Below are 22,292 nucleotides of genomic sequence, written 5' to 3'. Positions count from 1 at the left end.
TGAGGAGCAGCTGTCCCGTCAGACAGCTCTCTGTGGTCCCCTCTCTGCTGCCCACAGGAGACTGAAGCAGGGTTAATCGTCCTTATTTTCTTTTCTTTTTTTTTTTTTTTTTCATTTTTTTGAAGCTGGAAACAGGGAGAGACAGTCAGACAGACTCCCGCATGCGCCCAACCGGGATCCACCCGGCACGCCCACCAGGGGCGATGCTCTGCCCACCAGGGGGCGATGCTCTGCCCATCCTGGGCGTCGCCATGTTGCGACCAGAGCCACTCTAGCGCCTGAGGCAGAGGCCACAGAGCCATCCCCAGCGCCCGGGCCATCTTTGCTCCAATGGAGCCTTGGCTGCGGGAGGGGAAGAGAGAGACAGAGAGGAAGGCGCGGCAGAGGGGTGGAGAAGCAAATGGGCACTTCTCCTGTGTGCCCTGGCCGGGAATCGAACCCGGGTCCTCCGCACGCTAGGCCGACGCTTTACCGCTGAGCCAACCGGCCAGGGCAATCGTCCTTATTTTCAAGTCTGGGCTTCTTTTTTTCTTACGAGGAAAGAAAACAGTCAAGTACTTCTTCCACCCATGGCTCACATCAAAAGCAGGAAAACAACAGACCCAGAGAACCAGACTAGAAGCCGACATAGACCTCTGTGAGCTCTATTCCTGTGCATACAAAACATGTGTGCTGTGGAAGGACACAATTCAGGGCACTGCTTTTTGCAAACGTCGCCCCTCGCATCATTCATTTACATGCTCTGACCGGTACTTCTGAGCATCTGACCTTGGATGCTCCCTGCAATCAAGGGCGCTATTCTCCATATCCAAAGATGATGCTCCTCCTCCCACGCAGACTACTGTTCTGTATAAAGGCCTCTATACAGGGAAAGGAGCCATCAAGATAATCGTCCACATTTCTTTAGGGGAGAGATTGTCCTTTCTCTAATTCATAAACACACCAAAGCGGACAATGACTAAATGTCTGTTAAGTACAAGGCACAGTGCTGAAACCTAAGCAGTCATAAAAACAGCGTGACCTCTGAATACTTTGTGAGGGTCCCCACCTCCAAGAACTCTCCCTGCTTAGCCTACTCAGAAAACAACCTGTCACTCCCTACCACTGATCTTTGTCCTCTGGACATACTTTTATTATTCCAGAGTTCAAACTATATTTAAGAATCACATATACCTTCTCTCCTACAAGACTGAGAGTTGTTCAGAGCAAGGTTCGTGTTACATGTATGTAACCCCTCCAGCCTGGCCTTTGTTCCCACTACTCTGCAGAAACAACTCTCACTACGGGTACCAGACCACCTTTACCTTAAAAGCTCATCTGCACTTCATTGCTTGTGCACCAGTCTCTTACTTGAAATGTGGTGACTCGGCAGAATTTAGCAAAGCCTGCCTCAGGCCTTCCCCTCGTTCTCTGCTTCTCCTCCTCTACGCCCCTGAGTTATCATCGACAAGCCCACTACTCCCTTTACCCTGAGCTTCAGACCCATCAACTCCCAAGTGTCTACTTGACATCTTCATCTAGATATCTCAAAGAGATCTTGTTACAACTTCCCAAACTCAATTTATGAACCTTCTCTTCAAAACTGGTCTTCTTCCAGTCCACCTATCTTTGAATGACCATTGTCTGCCCAGGTCTGGGTGTCTTCCTTAGCATCTCACCCTCCCTGAACCCCCAAAATTCAACCCAGTACCAAGCCCTACTTCCTAAACATCTTTTAAATGTTTCCACATGAAAGGCTGTGCAAACTATCAGTTTGTGTGCTCCTGAAGACCCTCCTACTCAGCAGGCACAGGTGTCCAATATGAAATACCTGTATGAATTAGTACCAGAGGAAAAATAATTACTCCTCTCCAAAGGTATTTCGACATAAAACATTCTCCCAGTCCTTAAATTTAGGATGATATAAATAGCTCTTTCTTTAGTTGTCTTTTTCCCCCCAGAGAGATTGAAGAGAGAGACAGAGACAGACAGACATAGAAGGGATAGAAATGAGAAGCATCAATTCATAACTGTGGCAACTCAGGTATTCATTGATTGCTTCTCATACATGCCTTGACCAGGAGGCTCCAGCCGAGCCAGTGATACCTTGCTCAGGCCAGTGATTTGGGCTTCAAGCCACTGATCTCTGGGCTCAAGCCAGCGACCATGGGATCATGTTGATGAACCCATGCTCAAGCCAGCAACCCTGTGTTCAAGCTGGTGATCCCATGCTCAAGCCGATGAGCCTGAGCTCAAGCCAGCAACCTCAGGATTTCAAACCTAGGTCCTCAGTGTCCCAAGTGGATGCTCTATCCACTGTGCCACTACTGCTCAGGCAGTTGTCTTATTTTTTTAAGAAATGTCAGAAAACAAAGTAAAGAGAGCATGTAAGCGATCACCACACCAATGTAACCTTCGGAGCATGTTTGTCTCTGGAATACCTACCGTTGCTATGAGGCCAGGAGTGCACAGTGGCACTCCTCACCAGCGCTTCATCCACCTTTCCACCCGTGGGGTTGTCCACATACTGCCGACCCTGCTCCAAGGCATTAAAGCACTCCGTCCAGGAATCATTGTTATCTGCTTGCACCCGGTCGTAACTCCAGCTTACACAGGGAAGAGTCTGGCGATTGTTAGAGGAAATGTAGTCCAGGAAACTCAGTGAAGCAAAAGGTTGTGTGTGTTGATTTTGGAGGAGGAGGAGAAGGCTGACAGGTGGCTCCTGGGGTTTTCTGGCTGCCTCCACCTGAGGAAGGAAGGTGGTCTGACACATCATTAAGCGCCTCTCTGCAGCCTGACCGATATCAGAATTCTTCCCAAAAATATCCAACTCATCTTCCAGGAAGAGTCCTGAATTGTAGCCAAGTTTTCGGTTCATAATCGCACTAAACCCACAGGTACAGCGGTACTGGTCCTCGTTGGAAGAATCGGGGATGTAAAGCCCAACATCTGCCCCTTTAATGTTCATGTTGCAGGCACAGATGCAACAGCTGTCAAAGTTTCTGTCTTTAAAGATGTTCATCACAGAATCTGAAAGAATCAGTGTGACATAGAGACTGTGGGCTTCAGGAATCGGCTGCATGGTGGCGGGCTCCACAGAGTTCAGGGGCCGCGTGGTAGAGGGGGTGGAGGCTGGTGACCCCTGATCGGTGCTGTCATATTTAACAGACCCTTGACCACTGGCAGTGCCCCCACCTCTGGGAGTTCTTGGGGTCCTGGGAGTTCGTGGCGTGGGGACAGAGAAGCGAGGGGTTGCTGGCGATGGCAAAACTCCTGCTCCACTGTTGCTGGCTGGGGCAGCACTGTTCAGCGTTACTGGTGTGTTCATCTGCGGTGTGTTCAGATAGTCTGGGTCTGCTAGGCTCCCGACGCTAGGCACGTTGCTGCAACACAGACAGCAACAGGCGACAATCAGGGCACGTCACAGGGGCTGGAATGCACACACATCACCCCACCCTGGCCTGTACACTTATCATTTATGTGTGCTATCACTTGGTATACTCAGATCTTTCATTTAAAAAAAGGGGGGGGGGGTTCAAAGGAGTCAGTGCAGTGCATGGGAAAGCGAACAAAGAACACATCAATATGGTCCGTCCCTTCCACTCCTTCCACATTTAAGCAATCCTCATCTGAATCTTTTGAGGGAATTTTTAGTATTTTACAGAAAATATGACGCTGAGTTTCGTCAATGTAAATCTGAAAAACTGTAAGCACTAAATAGAACTTTAACACATGAGTTCAGATGCTAAATTAGCTAGAAGACCATAGGATAAAATTTCCATCTAATTTGCAATTACATTTTTGTCATTTTTTGAAATTGAAAAGTCTGTTGGCATACTTGTTCTCTGAGGCTATAATCTATATATGACTCTAAAGTAGTTATAATCAAATGCACATGAAAATTTCACATTTTTCTAACTTTTAAAATGCAGTCCTATCTAGGCTTGCATTTTAATAGCAATGTGTGACCATGAGGGAATTCTATTTTAGGAAACCCATTGGCCGGTACTGCACCACAGCTAATAAAAATATTACATATGCTGCTGAGAGGCCTCAGTATTAATTAGGTGGCCACACAGAAATACACATATTGTATTCTAATTTCCAAACCTGGAAGATTTCTGTGGGATGAAAGGCAATTCTAGTTCACAGATTAATTTTAATATGCTATGCATTACCTATAGCACAATTATTTTTAGTTCCCTGAGACTTGATCACTTTATGCTATTTTCTTATAAGCAGTGACTTCTTTTTGGAATAGCTACATAGAAACAAAATGATATCTGCATCGTTTTGCTGTTTTCTTACTGTAAAATATTTTCTTGATGTACATTCTTAGATACATGTAAACCAGAATATGAGACCATTTGTTCAATTAAAAAGAATCAAAAAGAACATAGTTTTTTTTTTTAATGCTTAGTATTCTTTGGAAATCTATTAATAACACACTTAAACTAATGTTCCTCCATTAAACTACATATTCATTCACTTATAATTTCAGAGAAAAATGTCATAAAGTAATGGCTCTTCAAATAAGTTTGTGATTTTTAATTAGCTATGCCTAAATGACCAGCCTGAAGATCTGAATCAGGCACTGTAAAGAAATTTCAAATCAGAGGTACATTGGTATCTTTGAGCATAGATAAAAAATGACCCAGAAACCTTGATTAGCAACCACTGCTATCTCAGGGACCAAAATAATTTATATAATAATGATCTTTACTCTAATTGAACTCCTTTCAAATTTTCCTGTTCAACAAAATCCTAAAATTATTATGCAGTTCAGATCATAATCTATGACTATTAACTGAAACCTAAATAATTAAACTGCTCCCCATAAGTAGTAAGAATAGTTTATCCTGCATAGTAACTTGATTTTCCCCAGTCAGTAAAAATGGAATGAGTACCAACGCTATGCTAGATTCTGGATATTCAACAGTGACAAAGAGGAAGAACATTTAGCTCACAGCAAGTGTGACAGGCAAGCTGTAAATGAGAGCTGTGTGCTGAGTGAGGCTGAGTGCTGGTGTGGTGTGGTATGTGGTGTGTGGGTAGGGATGTGTGTGGGGGGGTAGGGGTGGGGGGTAGGGATGTGGGGGGTAGGGATGTGGGGGGTAGGGATATGTGGGGGGTAGGGATGTGTGTGTGGGGGGGGTAGGGATATGGGGGTAGGGATATGTGGGGGGGTAGGGATGTGTGTGTGGGGGTATGGATATGTGTGTGGGGGTATGGATGTGTGTGTTGGGGTAGGGATATGTGGGGGGTAGGGATGTGTGTGGGGGGGTAGGGATGTGTGTGTGGGGGTAGGGATGTGTGTGTTGGGGTAGGGATGTGTGTGTGGGGGTAGGGATGTGTGTGGGAGGTAGGGATGTATACGGGGGGTAGGGATGTAGGGTTGTGTATGGGGGGTAGGGATGTGTGGTGGTTGGGGGTAGGAGGGGTGTATGTGATAGAGATCACAGCAGGAGGACCTCGCATAGTGCAGAAACACACTGTCTAATAAGGTAGGCACTAGCTCCATGTGCTAAATTTAAATTAACTTCAACAAAAAATTCAGTCTTGACCTCAACTAGCCACATTTATTTTTTTTTAATTTTTATTTATTGATTTTTAGAGAGGGGGGAGAGAAAGAGAGAGAGAGAGAGAGAGAGAGAGAGAGAGAGAGAGAGAGAAGGGGGAGGAGCAGGAAGCATCAACTCCAATATGTGCCTTGACCAGGCAAGCCCAAGGTTTCGAACCGGTAACCTCAGTGTTCTAGGTCAACGCTTTATCCCACTGCGCCACCACAGGTCAGGCTCAACTAGCCACATTTCAAGTGGGCACAGCTACAACATGAGAATAGCAGGTGCCATGTTAGAAGGACAGGTCACAACACTCGTCATCAGGGCAAGTTCTATCACAGCACTGGTTTAGAACAACGAGATCCTCCGGATGGCAAGTGATAGATTTCATAGATCTAAACAATGATTTACATATTAAACCCATCACACAGCAGAGGGCCACATGTCACTTGTTTTGGCGCGCCCCTGTGAGAGACTGAAGTGTTGAGGGGACTGTGAAGCCACGCAAGGGTCTGTGTCTAATCGTCGGGAGCCAGCCGCACAGCCCAGATGACAGGTTGGCACTCACACCACAAGCTCTGCGCTCTTTCATACTACTGGGGACTTGTCATTTCCGCAGTACTTTCACAACCAGTAGTTGGTGGGATCTTTTAGAAGTCTATGTAAGAAGTAGGGCAGGATGATCCCACTTTAAAAAAGGAAGACTAGGTAAAATGGTCACTTAAGACCATATACAAAATAAACAAAAAAGGAAGGTCCTCTGACACTGTAGCCATACATTCCCAGGTAAGGTTTTTATACTACATGTCTCTGTCCCAGTGTTTCATTCTGATACTGATATTACATACATGAGCACAAGCCTGTTTATGACATGAAAGCTGATATCACAAAAGGTTTAATATGAGGTTCCAAGTAAGTACCCCACAGACTGGATGTGAACCACAAATTTGTCTTCTCGGCTCTTAAAATGCCACTTTGAACTAACTGCCAACAAACTTTGAATTAACTGTCAACATATTTAAAAAGAAAATTTACACAGAACTCCACATCTCCAGCCGCCCACATTCCTGCGTGAACCACTCGTGATTCAATAGCACACGTCACTTTAAATGGGATGTACTTGCAACCGCTCCTCACAGACCCTGTCCCTCACAAGCCCCACAACAGTGCCCAGTCTCTGCTATTCTCAGTTCATTTCTCCCCTACTTTGCTTACCTGGTCCTGATAGAAATTTGAGATTGTGGTCTTTTATTTTTTGCATTTAAGTTACTAAGAAATTATTAATCATATAGCAAACAGATTCTACATTGTTGATTTAGGTACTATTTTCTGAACAGTTTGAAATATGTGCAAGCTACAATAAACACCTCCTTTTCCTTTTCCCACACCACACCCCCTTCTGTTGCTGCTTTCTCATAAGACATGGGGTCAGTGACTGAGGGATCATCTATGTTAATATTATATTTAATTAAGTTTATTGACGGTAAGAAAAATTTGTATTTTGTTTTATTCCAAAACGGACAGAACTTTCCGGTAGACCTTATACTTCTTTTTTTTTTTTTTTGTATTTTTCTGAAGCTAGAAACGGGGAGAGACAGTCAGACAGACTCCCGCATGCACCCGACTGGGATCCACCGGGCACGCCCACCAAGGGGCAACGCTCTGCCCACCAGGGGGCGATGCTCTGCCCCTCTGGGGCGTCGTTCTGTCACGACCAGAGCCACTCTAGCGCCTGGGGCAGAGGCTAACGAGCCATCCCCAGCGCCCGGGCCATCTTTGCTCTAATGGAGCCTCGGCTGCGGGAGGGGAAGACAGAGACAGAGAGGAAGGATAGGGGGAGGGGTGGAGAAGCAGATGGGCGCTTCTCCTGTGTGCCCTGGCCGGGAATCGAACCCGGGACCCCTGCACGCCAGGCCGACGCTCTACCACTGAGCCAACCGGCCAGGGCCGACCTTATACTTCATTTTAAAGGGCCTTAAGTAAACACATTTAATCATAAATTTATATGAAACAAAGTACTCACTACCACCACTCCAAGAGTATTAGCAATCCAATCTAGTGCTTGATTCTGTGGTAGACGTGACTTGACAGAGAATAAGCATGAACACCATGATTCACTACACAAATAACCTTACTTTTTGCATGTACACAGAATTTGTTTTCAACACAAAGTAATGTACACAAAAACGTAAATGGTCAATAAAAGTTCCAAATAATGTTACTGTCATCATTTTAAATAGTTGAGATAAAAATCACACTAAATCTGGCACATACTTGTAGCCATCTCTAATGAAAGTGGCTGCAGGTGGCATGGGCAGTTGTTCAATTTTAGGAGGGATTGCCCATGAAGGCCGAAACAGACAGGCATCTGGTATCTTCAGAGGTAGCAGGCATTGGCTCGGCAACATCTTCAGTGGAGCAAACATGGAGGATCCCACGAAAGGTTGAAAAGTTGGAACTTTGTGCACATATGAGAAGTCCTGTGATGACAAAGTGACATCAGTGATAATGTTGGTAAAATAATTTAAGACACAGCACATAGTGACAAAAATGACTGTAACTATTTCTCTTATCTGACCAGCAGAAAATGCTAATGCCAAAATTCTAAATTGATCAAAAGACACTGTAATTAATATATGAAGCAATGTACCTCACGATCCAATTCAGAGGATCCTTAGCAACTTATGTATACATGGCATAGAGATAGTACTCTTTTAAAGACGAGATAGTGAATCCCCTTGAAAACCACCACTCTGCCTTGGTAAAACTAACATATTGGCAATACCTTTATTTCCTCTGGCTTGGGACTTCCTAAGCCGTCTTCCACTTCCATTTTGAACTCAGTGAGTTGTGTGGAAACCATACTGACCATAGGACTCTCCATCATGCCTAATGCTGTCACTGTCTCTGAGCTGATTCCGTCTTTGTAGTTCATGACGGGAGAAAATGCAGGGTGCTGCTCCAAAGAAGGAGGGGTGGGGAACATCCTTTGCAGGTCTGCAACTGCTAAAAAAAAAAAAAAAGAAAGAAAGAAAAAGAAAGAAAGATCAAGCCATTTCTTTTAACAGGCAAGACTTACAAAAAAAAAAAAAATTCCCAGTTTATAGCCAGAAACCCTACTTGGCATCAGAAATAATGCTAACTGAATGGTCACATCAGTTATACAACAGAATATTAATAATTAAAGTCTCTAAGAAGAATCATCAGCAGAGAATTATCCTTTTCTGGAACTTAATCACTATCCTCTAAATCCTTTATAATTTGACCTCACATTAATTAAAGGAACAAAGTCTACATATTTTTTTCTTCCAACAACCTGATTCCCTGAGAAGTCTATGAAGCTGGAAGCAATTAGATAGAGTAGGCACTTTATTAAAAATTATATTTCTATTGCAAATATGTCTGAAATCTTTCAGAATTATATAATTGTTATGCAGCAAATTTTACATGGAAAAATCCATCAGGAATTTATATTATAGAAAAAAATTGCTTAAAGCTATAATGACGGTTTATATGTAGTAGGATTACTCAGCTAGTCTGACAATCCCAAAACACTCACTGCTCTTTCTGAAAATGGTTCTATACCCTCTTTCCAAATTGACAGTAAAATGAAACTTCATAGTGAACAAACCTACCTAGAATCAAGACAGTTTATTGAGAATTAACTAAAAAAAAGTATCTTTAAAAAAATATTTCCAACAGTGATTCTCAACCCTTTTTTAAAAAGTTATTTTAATATACCTGAGGTTATTTATCAACATTAAGAGTGACTCATTTAGGGACTGATTCTTAAAAGTATGTGTATATGTAATGAAACACAACTTGTGGTTGTACAATGTGGCCGCTAGGGGATGCCCTGTACAGCAAATTCATTTGCAAATCTGGAGACACAAGTTTGGATCAGTGATATGGAATGGCATCTGATGCCCTAATTTCCAATCATACTGCTCTTTCTAGAATCCTCAACATTTAAACAGGCACACAGTAGCCACTGACTAGATTAAGATGTGACTTCTGGCTCTAAGTCAGAAATTCTTAATAAAGAATAACTGCGCCATGCTCTCCCCTGGCCTAGAGTCTAAGGCACAACTGTCTAAAGAAGCAGCAGTAGGCTGGATCTCACAATCCAGGTGCCCCCAGCACAGCCCTGGTGTGCTCGGGTGATTTCCTCTCTTAGGACCTCAGCTCCTTCACCTAAAAAGGAACTTGATTAGATGTATGATCCTCACCAGGCTTTCTTTTATCTTTTTTTTTAGGGGCAGGGGAAAGACTCCACTATATGGAGGCAGAAAAAAAGGTGAGAACCTCTGGATTCAATAATCTTTACCATAGTTCCTCGTTAAACAATTATATAATTCTGAATGACACCCTCTCTTGGTCTCAGATATATAACTTGATATTAAACTATACCTACTTGTTACTGTGTGTTGCTTTCTTCATTATTACAACCCCAAATGAATTATTATGGACCTATACTGTCCAAAACAGGATCCACTAGCCACACGTAGCTACAAAACACTCAAAATAGCTACAAAACACTCAAAATGGGAATTGTCCCAATTGAGCTATGCTTACATGTGTAAAATACCAGGTTCCAAAGAGTTCGTTACATAAGAAAATATATAATATCTCAGTATCTTTTATATTGATTACATGTAAAAATGACAGTATTTTGAATATGGTCATTATTTAACAAATATTATTAAGATTAATTTCAAATGAGTTTTTAAATGTAACTAGAAGAAAATTTAAAATTACTTATGTGGATCTTATTTGGGGCTCACCCTGTATTTCTCCAGGATGCTGCTGCTCTAGACATTACATTTTATATCTTTCCACACCAATGTACTACTGCAGAATGAGAACTTCTCGCCATGCTATTTTCATTGTTACATCTTGGGAGGAAATATTGTGTGTATGCCCATAACACACACTTGTACACATTAAAACAATCCTCTTGCCTCATATATCTGCATTTTCCTGATGCTAATATTTTTGCTATATTTCACATTCATTAATTTGTGTAAACTGTACTTTATCATAAAATATTAAGTGGCTTCCTTTTAAAATAATTCCATTTTGAATAAAAATAAGGAAAAGAGTATACCACTTTACTAGGGAATAACATTAACTAGCAGGACGATTTGAGTGAATAATGTTGGATGGGTTATCAGACACGTTAACATGTAACATCACTACTTGTCACTTAATGTCAAGAAGGCAAAGGGTTAATTGGTTCAATACAAGAGGGGAAAATTCACTCATCTGACCTATTCTGTACGTATCTGCTTTAACAATCATTCTTTTAATCTGTGAGTTCCATGTTTGTAAAATTCTGCAGTGCAGAGTAATAAAAAAAAGAAAAATGTTTAATTAAAAAAACCACTGCAACTGGCTGGCTATCATTATTCATTTTCATACATGTCATGCTTGAGAAAGCTTTGCATATTTTAAAAAGCTATGGATCCACTAAAGCTGTCAAAATCCAATCTCCGTATACTTCACACTTCTCCATCTGAGTAAATCAGCTCCACATTTATAGGTTCATAAAACTTTTTGACTCATCCCTCTGACATGGTGGTTTTTCCCCTCAATTTGTTCTCATTACCAGCTGAAGTTAATGAGAAGGTATTAAAGAATGATTTGCAATGGAATTATGTTTCTGCTTCAGAGTATCCCCAAAGCTACCCTGACTTTCTTTTCTCTTCTGGAATAATGTGGTTTCTGAGGGCAAAGAATAACTAGAAAACAAAAGTTTCTCTTCTCATCAGCATGCATAATAAAGCTAGTTGATCACAAAAGGAAACACAAAAACTTTACTATGAATCAGAAAAAGAACAGAAAACAAACAGTACTCATTAAGCTTGTATAAATTAAATTTATGAAAACTGAAACATGTCACACAAGCTCGTATAGTAGAATATGGCTCTGAAATTCACCGCACAGCACTTATCCTACTAGTGAAGGGCTATTAGAAACACAAACCTAGAACAAGTTTTTCCACATTTTAAACCATAAAAGTTAATTCTTAATTTGGAAACAAAGGGCAACGGAATTCAAATTAAGATAGGTCTTGTAGCTGCCTGCTGTCTTCCGAACGCCAACTTACACAAGTTCAATTCATAGTTAGCATTTTGTTAAAATGATAGAAAGAAGGAGGGTGATCTCAGATAAGGCACCGCCCAGGGTGACAACATTATGTGTTAAATTGTGAGTAGTAAGCCAAAGCTCAATTTCCTTGTCTTACTTGGTGGGTAAGGAACAGCGGCTCTTCCATCCTTCCCAAGAGGTCGGTCTTCAGTCCCAACCGCAGGCATTTTTGATGACCGAAGTGCAGGTGACACAGCCTAAGAACAGAAAAGATACTTTCTTAGTGAGTGGTCACCAGGTGAATTTCTAAAAATACCAGCAGGCAGTAACAAAGCTTGGATACAAGCTTATCAAGTATGAGAAACTGAGTGAAACAGAGTCTTGTCATGGATCTGGTGAGGGCAGACTGGGTCATCCAAACAGAGCTGGCAGGCTTAAGCCAATCTTCCCTCCTAGGGCATTAGAGAAGTAGTTTCAGGAACACAATAATTACATTAGGGCGGGGCCTCCAAGTAGTAACTGGCTATCAGTCTTGTTTTCCTTCTGTTTGGAAGAAAGCAGTCAAAAGAGATGATTTCAAGCCATCCCAAACTCTTCTTTTATTTTACACACACACACGCATACCCAACAACATATATCTTCTGCTCCTATTTCCACAGTTATTGTTCATCTTCACTAAAAAAAAAGCCTATCTCATAAGATAGGTACTGAAATATACAGAAAGCTTTTTTATTTGTTGTTCAAAACAAATTAAGTCTTTAGTAGGCAAGATTATCTTTAATAACTCAAATAAATTGGTGGCAAGATAAACTAAAACAAAGATTCTCACAAAAAGAGGCCCCTTTATTTATGCACACTTATTCAATGTCAGTGAATTGAAATGTAAAATTAAATTCAAAGACATATGAGATGAAAACTTGGACAGCAGCCTCCCAACTTCATTCAGATACTAGTAAAGTGAATAAGCAGAATGATTCTAAGGTAAACTGTTCCCTTGAGTAAATGTCAGGGTAGATATCAGAGTAAAGTAGAAACAATCATTTCAGAGAAATAAAAATTAAATTAAAAATGTTCAGCTCTCTGTTGTATAGTGACATTATGAAGAAAAGAAACAAAGTAAACACTGCTTCATTCAGCCCCATAGTAATAACATAATTTATACAGAGAGCAAGTACAAGGGGTTCACAACCACTAGAGATGGTGGTTGTGAACACTACCGGGGTATTCCACAGTGCTTGCTTTTTATCTGTTCTTACTTCTCCCTTTCTACTACTTCTTTTATTCCTTTTCTTTTCATACTTTGTTCTCACCATCACCAGCAAAGCATCTAAACTAACCCTCAGGATCACTGAAACCAAGCCTAGATGGTGCTTGGTTTCAGACAGATCATCAAGTTAAAAATATTCACCATGCCTGGATCAATAATAAGGAAACGAGTCATTTCTATCAAGTTTGCCACACTGTCATGTCCTCTTCCTTCAAATGCTGCCTGAATGGAGGTTCTAGTGCATTCCTGCCTCGTGTATCAGACTGCCGGAAACCGGCGCTCACTTTACCCGCTCCATCTGCTCTTGGTGCCGTTGGAGGAACACGTCACTGGTAGAGTTCCAAGTCCACAGCACTAACCATGGCTAAACCCCCAGCCCGTATGATCTTTACCCACCATTCAGAAAACAAACCAACAGAACAGTCTGTTCAGTGCCCCCCAAAGCCCGACTAGTTCATTCTGGTTGCACAGCCAAGGCTCACACTGGGCACGTCCCTCCCACCGCCCACTAGCCCAGTCTTTCCACATTTCATGTCACATCCATTCTTCGAGGCCGTTGTGATCTCAGAATCTTCTAAGTACTTATAATCCTAATGGCACATAATATCTGTTAATCAGATATACTTTATTTTAAAGTGAGAAAGAGCTTTAGAAATCTGATTCCTACTTAACTTTCAATTCTTAAGTTAAACACTGCCTGCTTGTCACTTTATACTTGAGCGCCCAGCATCTTTAGATTCAGATTAATTACTCCCCTGATAGCAATAGGTATGATTTTAACTTTATTTACATAGTATTTCTCATGAAATCTGTGGTGTTTGAAGTGTAAGGATAGAAATTTAATATTTGTAACCTTGAGAGCACTTGCCACAAGGAAATAATCATCAAATTTGTAAAATAAATGGATGTGAAGAAAGATAAATACATAAATGAAAGAAAATAACCTAATAGACTGAATTCCCTGAAGAAAGAGTCTGTCTCACTAGTCTCTAGGTACCCCAGAAATAGCAGGCACTTCTACATGCCCAAAGGTACAGAGCTGGTTAGGAGGACAAGGACACAAATTTCCTGACTCAGCTCAGTTGTTCTCCAAAGAATTGTAATTCTTATCTGTCACTGTAATCACATGATGTCTTGTATTATTTAACTTCTATGTGCATAAATTCTATTTCCCTACTTTGGTGCCATAATCTTAAAAAGTATAGAGCATAGTTGTATATCTCTCAAAATGGAGAGCTAAAGGGACTATACAATACATTTCTATTAGTCCCTTGACATTTAAAAGGATTTTAAAAAATAAATGTGAAAGATTTTAACATTTACACCAGGAATAAATAACATTAATGAAAAAATGCCATCAACAAGCAAATAAACCCCAAGGAATGTTACAGACTACACTAATAACTTCTAGAACCTTTTCAAAGTATACACACATTGTTGATAAACACCTGTGACCCTGAACCTGAAAGCCCCCAAGTTCAGCAGACCGAACTATAAAGAAATGCTGAGACACCGACCTAAGTCCTTCCATTTAGGGAAACTGTCTGTGTAGCCATGGCAGACTCACCCCAAGTTCGTCGTCATCAGAATTATCAAAGATGTTGTCTAAGTCATGCAGGGAAGGTGCCAAATCTGTCACCTGTGTAAGGCTACTGGAGCCAGCTCTGCCAGCAGCGTTATCTTGCCGGACATCTGTGGGAAAGGAGACAAAAGACAGAATGAGTGTCTTCGTTCAGGGAGAAGAAGTGAGGCGAGGACACGGATCTCAATGAGCAACACCTGCCTGTGAATTTTTTCCCTATGTCTTCAGTTAAATTTAGAGACAATTATTTCCAAATATGTTTATCAGTTTTGAAAGCAACTGAAAAACAAACTATGAAAAATATATTAAAGATGAGATCAAATGATTGCTATTACAATAAGAATATAATTGTAAATTGAGAAGCATCTTCCTCGCATTTTATTTTAGCAACAATCCAAGTGAGGCAAATAATCATTGTACACACCTGTTTTAGTAGCAGAACTGAAAATAGACATGGCATTTTTCCCATCAGGCACCGGCGTGGAATGACCTGGTGTAGTGACATCCTTGGTACCAAATCCATCCTCTGACTGTATAATAAATTCAGCCAAACAAAACACATGAACACCAACCCAAAGTGTGGAATATGAGGGAGAACACAAAGAATTAGAGGGTAGAATGGAACTTGTTATGAGCACAAGTATGATAAACCATGGTCTATGCAACCAAAGAAGTAAAAGGTATGTCCTTTTCTCTGAATTTAAACAGAACCAAAAACTCCCACACATTCCCTTCAATTCTATGGAGTATTCCAAGTCAATCAGGGTTTGCTGCCTAAATGGTACTGGTGGCATGTGATTACAGACCTGCCATGGTGTTAAAAGCTGCCTTTAATAACATTTTGGATGCTGAATTGTGGTTTATGCTTTCCAGATTTAGATAGATATCTGTAAAGGACTCTAAGGAGTAGTCTCTTGAATTATACTGGCCTCTTTTCATTGTCTTATTTCCTCTATGTTCAAGAATGCCTCTTTAAATGGCTCAGTATTTTACAATGTTTTAAAATTTAAGGCTAAAGACAGCAGACACCCCCAGTACTCATTTTTGTGACAAAGAAACCAGTAAAATTAGTAATGACACAGTCTAAGAGTGGTGTTGATATTAATTCAGATAAAATATATAAGTAAAGCGCTTGGCACAGTAAACATAGTAAGCGCTCAATCAACAGTAGTTACTGTTATCAACATTTTTTCTTTACATTTTGGGTATTTTGGAGTCATAATTAGAAAAATAAGCAGGGAGCATAGGCCAACAAGAATTAGCATATGAGAGGAACATGCACTGTACAAGCTCCAGCCTGGAAAATATGAGGCTGCATTTATGTTCGGCTGACTTTTAAACAAAGGTGAGCCATGACATAAAAGGGAACAATACGCTGTTCAATACGATAGTACCAAGAGCATGAGTGTGGGGACAGAGCAATCAGGCAAGACTATCTCAAACATTCTGCCTCAAAAGTTTTGTACTGACATAGATCGAAACCCACACCACGTTGGGCTCTCTATATTCACTGGTACCTTATTCTTTTTCAGGGAATCTTTTTCCGTTCCTTGTTTGCATTTCTTGTTTGCTGTGAAGATGTATTTTATGTCACCGTCCTCAAAAGTGTATGGGTCGTTGACTTCTCCCAGACTGTCTCCAGGTTGTTGTGATAGAGGCAACGGGTCAAGGAAGTGGAGTGGCTGCATCTGGGGCTGCTTGTCGTGCCAGATTTTAAACCGTTTATTAGGTTGTGCTAAGAGTCTAAAAGGGAAAATAAATGACAGCTTAGGCAAGATTAAGTAAAAAGACTGATGTTTCAAAACAGCAGCATTTATGATTTAAAGCATTTTTCAAGCTTAAACAAAACAAAATTCATCTACATAGTGATTTCTTTCAATGACTATATTCACAATTAAGTAAAACTTATCAGCCTTTGTCAGGAATATATGTTTGTGTCTGAGTCCATGGATTCCACTTGACAACACAGATGGGCAGACTGTAGGACAGGCTGTCTAGGTTCAATTCCAGCTGTGCCAATTACCAACTGCATGACCCTGGTCTCTTTCTTAGCTATGAAACTAAGGTAGTAATATGGTTGTGGTAAAGATTAAGTGAGATAGTCTGTAAACTGCTAAGGATAATGGGTAGCTCAAACAGAAGACATAACTGAAGACACAAAGCCTTCCTTAAAAGTGTCACAAAACACAGAAGTGTCACAAAAGTTCCACACACACTGACCGGAATGTGAAAAGTCTCGTAAAGCTATACTCTTTGATTAGCAAACAGCAGACCCAAAACAAAGTAATGCTACCATATTAAATGCCACAATGAGACCTTTATACGCCAGCATGTTTAAATAATGATATGTGTGTTCAACTTCACGAACAACAAAGCATTTGACTTTTAAACATTTTCCAAAGGCAGAGTCTAGAATGGCAAAGAAAGCCTCTTTTATTTGGGACCTAAAGCTGCAACAGGGAGAGGTGAGGAGGAAAGCCCCAACTCACGCTGACAGCCCTGGCCTCTCTAGGGGAGATCAGATGGGTGGCCAGGGGAGCCGCCTTACCTTTGCAACGCAGTGCTCTCTGAGTTTACCTCCATTTTGGCATCACACCTCTCACCCTGCAGCTCTGGAGGCCGGAACTCAGTGTCATCAATGGGCGGGAGATGAAAACTCTGCCACCACTTATCCGATGACTCCAGGTTTGAGGGCCTAATCCCACAATATAAGGCTGTCTCACTGACCTCTGCCATCAGAGGCAGTCTTTGGCCTACGAGGACAGTTCTGTCATCCAGAGTCGACAATTGCTGGAGTTCTAGCCCATTTCCATAGAGGGCTGGATTCACCGGGACAGAAGGTGGGTCCAAACTCTCCGTTTCCTGACCTCGTGGCTGAGGGCTGAGTGTTGGCGGCAGAGGGGAAATAGGGGAATGAGGTGAATCCATAGGATTCAGATTCATTTGCTTGCTTGTATTTCTGGAAGGCACGGCCATTTGCTTATCATATTTCCTACTGCTAGACACCTCTAAGGAGGAGTCTATCCCTGCCAACCCCAGCTTCTGTCCTGGTGTGTCCTGTTCCATGCATAACTCTTCGGCCACAGAGGGCCTATGGTGAAATGGGATCAAGGGTCTCTTTTGCAACTTGTCTCCCTTTTCCTGTCTTTCTGTGGTTTTGTGCTTAGAAGAAGCAGGAGGTGGTAAAGATGCAGATGATGATGGTCCTGCACTGAACCCTGGTTGAGAAATTGTGGGAGGCCGATTGGGTCCTACAGCACGTTTTAAAAGTTTATGCCTGAAATGAGAATTAAAATAAAGTCAACAAACACACAAATGAAAATAACTGCATCATTATAACATTACAAAAGAGATGCTCAGACGAGGTTATGTCTTTTTAAGTACTCATTAGATGCACTAATACATGAAATAGGACTCTAGGTGTTAATTACATTTTTAATGACTAAAAACTGCAAACACCCTGATGAGAAGCAATAAATCAATCACACACAAGTTAAGAGATGGACTTATGAAACAGAAACTCATATATTGATAACCCCTAGAAAGTTACTAACTTGAAAAAAGTCCCCAAATCTTTCAAATTTGGTGAGGGCCTCAGATATTGTATTTACATGGCATCTTAAAGCCAGTCATGAGATCAGCTGCCCCCCAAGAAGCTTCTAATTCCTATTTCACAACACTTTACTAACTCTAATATAGAATGATTTATAAAATGACTTGTATTATTATAGATCAGGAATAAAATAACTGTGTAACTCTTCCCTAAACCATGAAACTAAGATAATGATGATGAATTCAAAGAACATATAATACCCAAAATATAACAGACTCTACATGCCACTACTTCTAAGAGAGAAGGGGAAGGAACTTTGGGTCCTGCAAACACAGGTTACAATGAGACAGACGTGAAAAGGCGGTGTGAGTGAGCACATCCCGGACACACAGGAAGTGTCTAGGCGGGAGCAGCAAGGCTGCTCACATCCTGACACACTTCTTGGCAAGAACAGCTATAAGAAACTGCTTAGTAAGAACCATGGATGATGCCAAGGTTTAATCTGTGCAACCACGGTATACAGCAGGTCAGCCAGTTCCTCCCAATATATAAATCACTCCCGGGGAAAAATGTAAGCTCTCCAGTAACTCTCCGAGGCCACCAGGGTGGCATTAAATTACTGCTGCACTGCACTAAATGATGCCCCTGTGGGCAGTAAAATGGATTTGTGTGGCATAATGGGACGGTTTAGTGGGACAGCAGGATGGCCACCCTGCCCCATAAGGCCATTAACCAGTGTGAGGAGTGGAGCATTCAATAATGCGTTTGGTAACTCTGCAGTAGATTATCTGAAAACACTCATGCCAAAGTCTTTGTTCCACTAAAAAACAAAGATCCCGACTTTGAAAAAGGTTGTCTAAGCATAAAGCTATTGTCAACAAGGCAAAAACTGTGCCTTAAGTCCCTGGGGCACAGTACCACAGTAAGAGAAGACTGTCTCATCTGAGAGTAGCTCAATTGTAATTTGTAAGGATACTTACTTTAAAACCAAAGTGCTAAAAGTTCCTTACATAAAACTTCTTGATTTGGATTTTCTCAGAGAACATTTAACCATATCAGTCCCTTGATAGATATTTTATGGTAGCCTCTTCAAAGTAAGGGTTTTTTGCAAAGTGAATAATTTTATAAAGTCATTTTTCCCCATTGTATTTAATGACTCAGCTACATTGTGAAATGGTTAGAATTAGATACAGCAGCAAGAAACAGACAGGTATTGCACATTTCTGAGCAGAAACGGACCTCACTGAAGTGGGCAGCAGGAAGATCAGCCCCAGAAGGCTAATGCGTGGGTGGCCCCGCAGTGAAGGAAGGAGAGGCAGGGCCAGACAGTGCTGAGACACGCAGGCTAAGAGAGGGGGAAAGGAGAAGGCGACAGCAGACCTTTCAAAGGACGGAGATGGGTATGGCTAACACACATGTAAGGTATTTAAGAATCCTAATGAGAACCCGTGACAGTAAGATTCTTCACCACCACAAAGAGGGTAAGTCAAAGAAATATCCACAAGGAGTGCAAAAGTTTTCTACAGGAAACAGTTTGGGGTTATTCAAGTATCCAAATGAAGGAGCAACAATCTTAGCTTTTGGCAGGTGTTGTTACAAATACCTGCTTCGGTCATCAAAAACCACCAACTACAACAAAACAGATTATCTGCGGAAGGTCTATTTAATCCAAATTCTATTAACTCAAGCCAACTCGTTTAATATAGTTATCTCTGTTTTAAAATTAAGAGTAGTTAAATAAACTCATTTAAAGGACAAGAAACTATCTTGTCAAGTAGATGCCTTTAGCTTTGACACAGCCACCCAGGAAATCTGTGGCAGCAAACTGCTATCAGGGACAGTCATCTAAAAGGGCTCTTTTCTGAGTCCTGACAATAAAACTGTATTGTCTGCATACAAGAAAAGACCTATTCTCTTCCCTGCGGGAGGAGGAAGATTTAAAGGAAACAAGGGGAAGTGGGGTCTGAGAGGCTGGAGAAAGCAGCTAGAGCACTGGGCCCCATTCTCCCAATCAGCCCGGCTGTCTCCTCTCTGCCTACCTAGAGCACGAACAGCTGACTCTTTGGGTTGGATCCACAAAATCCCAAGTAGCAGGATTGTTGGCAGGCTCTTCTTCAAGGGTTGGAGTTGACATTTGGCTCCTCCTTAAAAAAAGGTTAAAAACGTGATTTGTGTTAAACATAGTATCTCTGGAGAAGAAAAGTTAAAAATACTCAAACACATTTTACATAGTAATAGTGCCCTACAGACAGATAGTTCAGAGCAACCTCAGAAGGGAGGGGGGCTAATACTTGTCCTATGCACCAAAAGAAACAGGAATCAAAATACATCTTTTTAAGTTTAATGTGCATTTTAATATGGATGATACACATAGCAACTAAAACAATATCTGGCACTATTTATCGCTGCTTTTTAAAAAGTGGCCTAAATTTTGCAGAAATAATCTAAATTTGTAAAAAATTATCTTTTCATAGCATCTGTGAATTATATGCCCTCAGATCCAAACTTTTAATGTGAACTAAAAGACAAGAAACAAAAATATTTCCTACATGTCACTGACAACTGGGAGCAAAAACTAGATGCTTATTATTCCACAGTGAAAAAGAACACAGGGCCAAATTTTTTATTGCTGATTTTGCTGTAGCTGACACTGCAAAGTGTCTCAATGATGACTCTGCAAGGAGTTCTCTTGCTCTGCACCCTCCCTGCCTTTCTGGGCACCTCAAGTCTCTGCTCTGTGCTGCTGGGGGGGTGGGGGGGTGGGCACGGTCTGTTAGATTTGGAGATGAAAGGTTAGTAGCGATAAAAATAAAAAATGGTAAATAAAAAAACCAAGAAAAAGAAAATGTTAACTTGGAAACTTTCTACTCTAGGCCTTGCAAATAGAAGGGAAAATATCTGTATCAATTATCCTAAAGGAAAGGATCATTTTTAAGTGATTAGAGATAATTTTTTAATTCTAGAATGTGACATAATGACTTTTTAAGGCAATTTTAGTTTACCTTCTACATCTTCTTCAGCAGTCTATTCTAGAAGCAATTCATTGAGAAATAAATATATAATATGAATTTGCTAACAGCTTAATCCAAAAGTTTTAAATCTGTATATAAAATATTGACTAGAAAGAAACATCTGACTTCTGAATGAGTGCAGTTCTTAGCAGTTACTGGCAAAAATGTCCATATTTATTCTGTTCCAGAGAATCAAGACTCATTTGTTTATTTGCATCAGTTAAGAAAATGGACATCTCAATCCTATCAAAACAGATATAAAATTATGTTAAATATGTTTATATAAATCTTGGTAAGAAAGCATTTATTGACTACTGTTTGTCATTATCATTCATGTGACTAAAATAATCACCAGTAATTTATTCTTTTTCCTTTTTCTTTTCATTTTGAGGAGGGGAGATATTGAGACAGACTCTCACATGCGCCCCAACTGGGATCCACCCAGCAACACCATCTGGGGCCAACGGTCAAATCAACTGAGCTATTTTTAGTGCCTGAGGCCAACACTTAGACCAACTGAGCTATCCTCAGTGCCCAAGGCCAACACTCAAACCAACTGAATCACTGCCTGTGGGAGGGGGAGAGGAAGGAGAGGGAGAGAGAGAGGGAAGGCAAAGAAGGTCATTTCCCTCTGTAAATAGAAAACATTCATAAATTAGCATACAAAGGAAAACCCCAAACCCACGACTACTGTCCTGGAACATTCATACTAAAAAAAAGTCAGGTCAACACCATGCCAATATTGAGATGATGAGGAAAATCAATATTTCCTAAATAATCAAATCAAGTAAAGTTATTATCTTGAACATTTGTTTTAAATTTTACCCAATTATGTTCAAAGAGATGAGATACCAATCCAATGACCCCTCAGTTTTGATCACACATTGTGCAATACAATTGATGCTCTTTGTGTAGTCATCACAGATGGTTACTAGACCACAAACCAGATGTAACGCAAAGAACATACTTGGACTGGGTTCTGTTGAGGATGCATTCCTTCCAGACTCGATGGACCATGTGATTGTGGAGCTTTGGAGGAATCTTCCCCGATCTCTTTGGACTGTGCATAGCTATCATCCCCCCGTCCTGGGAACCTAAGTGACTGACAGCATTCTGTGGGCCTCCACTCTCACCTGGAAAAGACAGGTAGGAATGTCATTTTCCTGCGAAGGTCTTCTAGTTCATAGACTGCTGGCTTATTTAACATAAAAATTTTAATTGCTGAAACTCATATTCATGTAGCTTTTCC

General features: G+C 41.0%; 1 protein-coding gene across 2 annotated transcripts in view; it reads right to left on the bottom strand.

The window, feature by feature from the left end:
• MED13L (mediator complex subunit 13L) overlaps positions 1-22,292 on the bottom strand; it is a 277,236-nt gene that overhangs the window by 25,356 nt on the left and 229,588 nt on the right. The window contains exons 8-17 of one of the 2 annotated variants that reach the window (XM_066370827.1): positions 22,011-22,176; positions 20,072-20,176; positions 17,028-17,756; positions 15,997-16,222; positions 14,904-15,009; positions 14,465-14,589; positions 11,788-11,887; positions 8,326-8,546; positions 7,815-8,020; positions 2,425-3,362 (exon numbers count right to left, since the gene is read on the bottom strand). In XM_066370827.1, coding sequence (XP_066226924.1) covers positions 2,425-3,362; positions 7,815-8,020; positions 8,326-8,546; positions 11,788-11,887; positions 14,465-14,589; positions 14,904-15,009; positions 15,997-16,222; positions 17,028-17,756; positions 20,072-20,176; positions 22,011-22,176 — 2,922 coding nt within the window. The remainder of the gene's footprint in view (positions 1-2,424; positions 3,363-7,814; positions 8,021-8,325; positions 8,547-11,787; positions 11,888-14,464; positions 14,590-14,903; positions 15,010-15,996; positions 16,223-17,027; positions 17,757-20,071; positions 20,177-22,010; positions 22,177-22,292) is intronic. The other variant, XM_066370828.1, reaches the window with a different exon arrangement.

This window comes from Saccopteryx leptura, chromosome 2 (genome assembly GCF_036850995.1).
Source record: "Saccopteryx leptura isolate mSacLep1 chromosome 2, mSacLep1_pri_phased_curated, whole genome shotgun sequence".
NCBI lineage: Eukaryota > Metazoa > Chordata > Mammalia > Chiroptera > Emballonuridae > Saccopteryx > Saccopteryx leptura.
The sequence above is the reverse complement of the archived record's forward strand: the minus strand, read 5'-3'. Positions and strand labels throughout refer to the sequence as shown.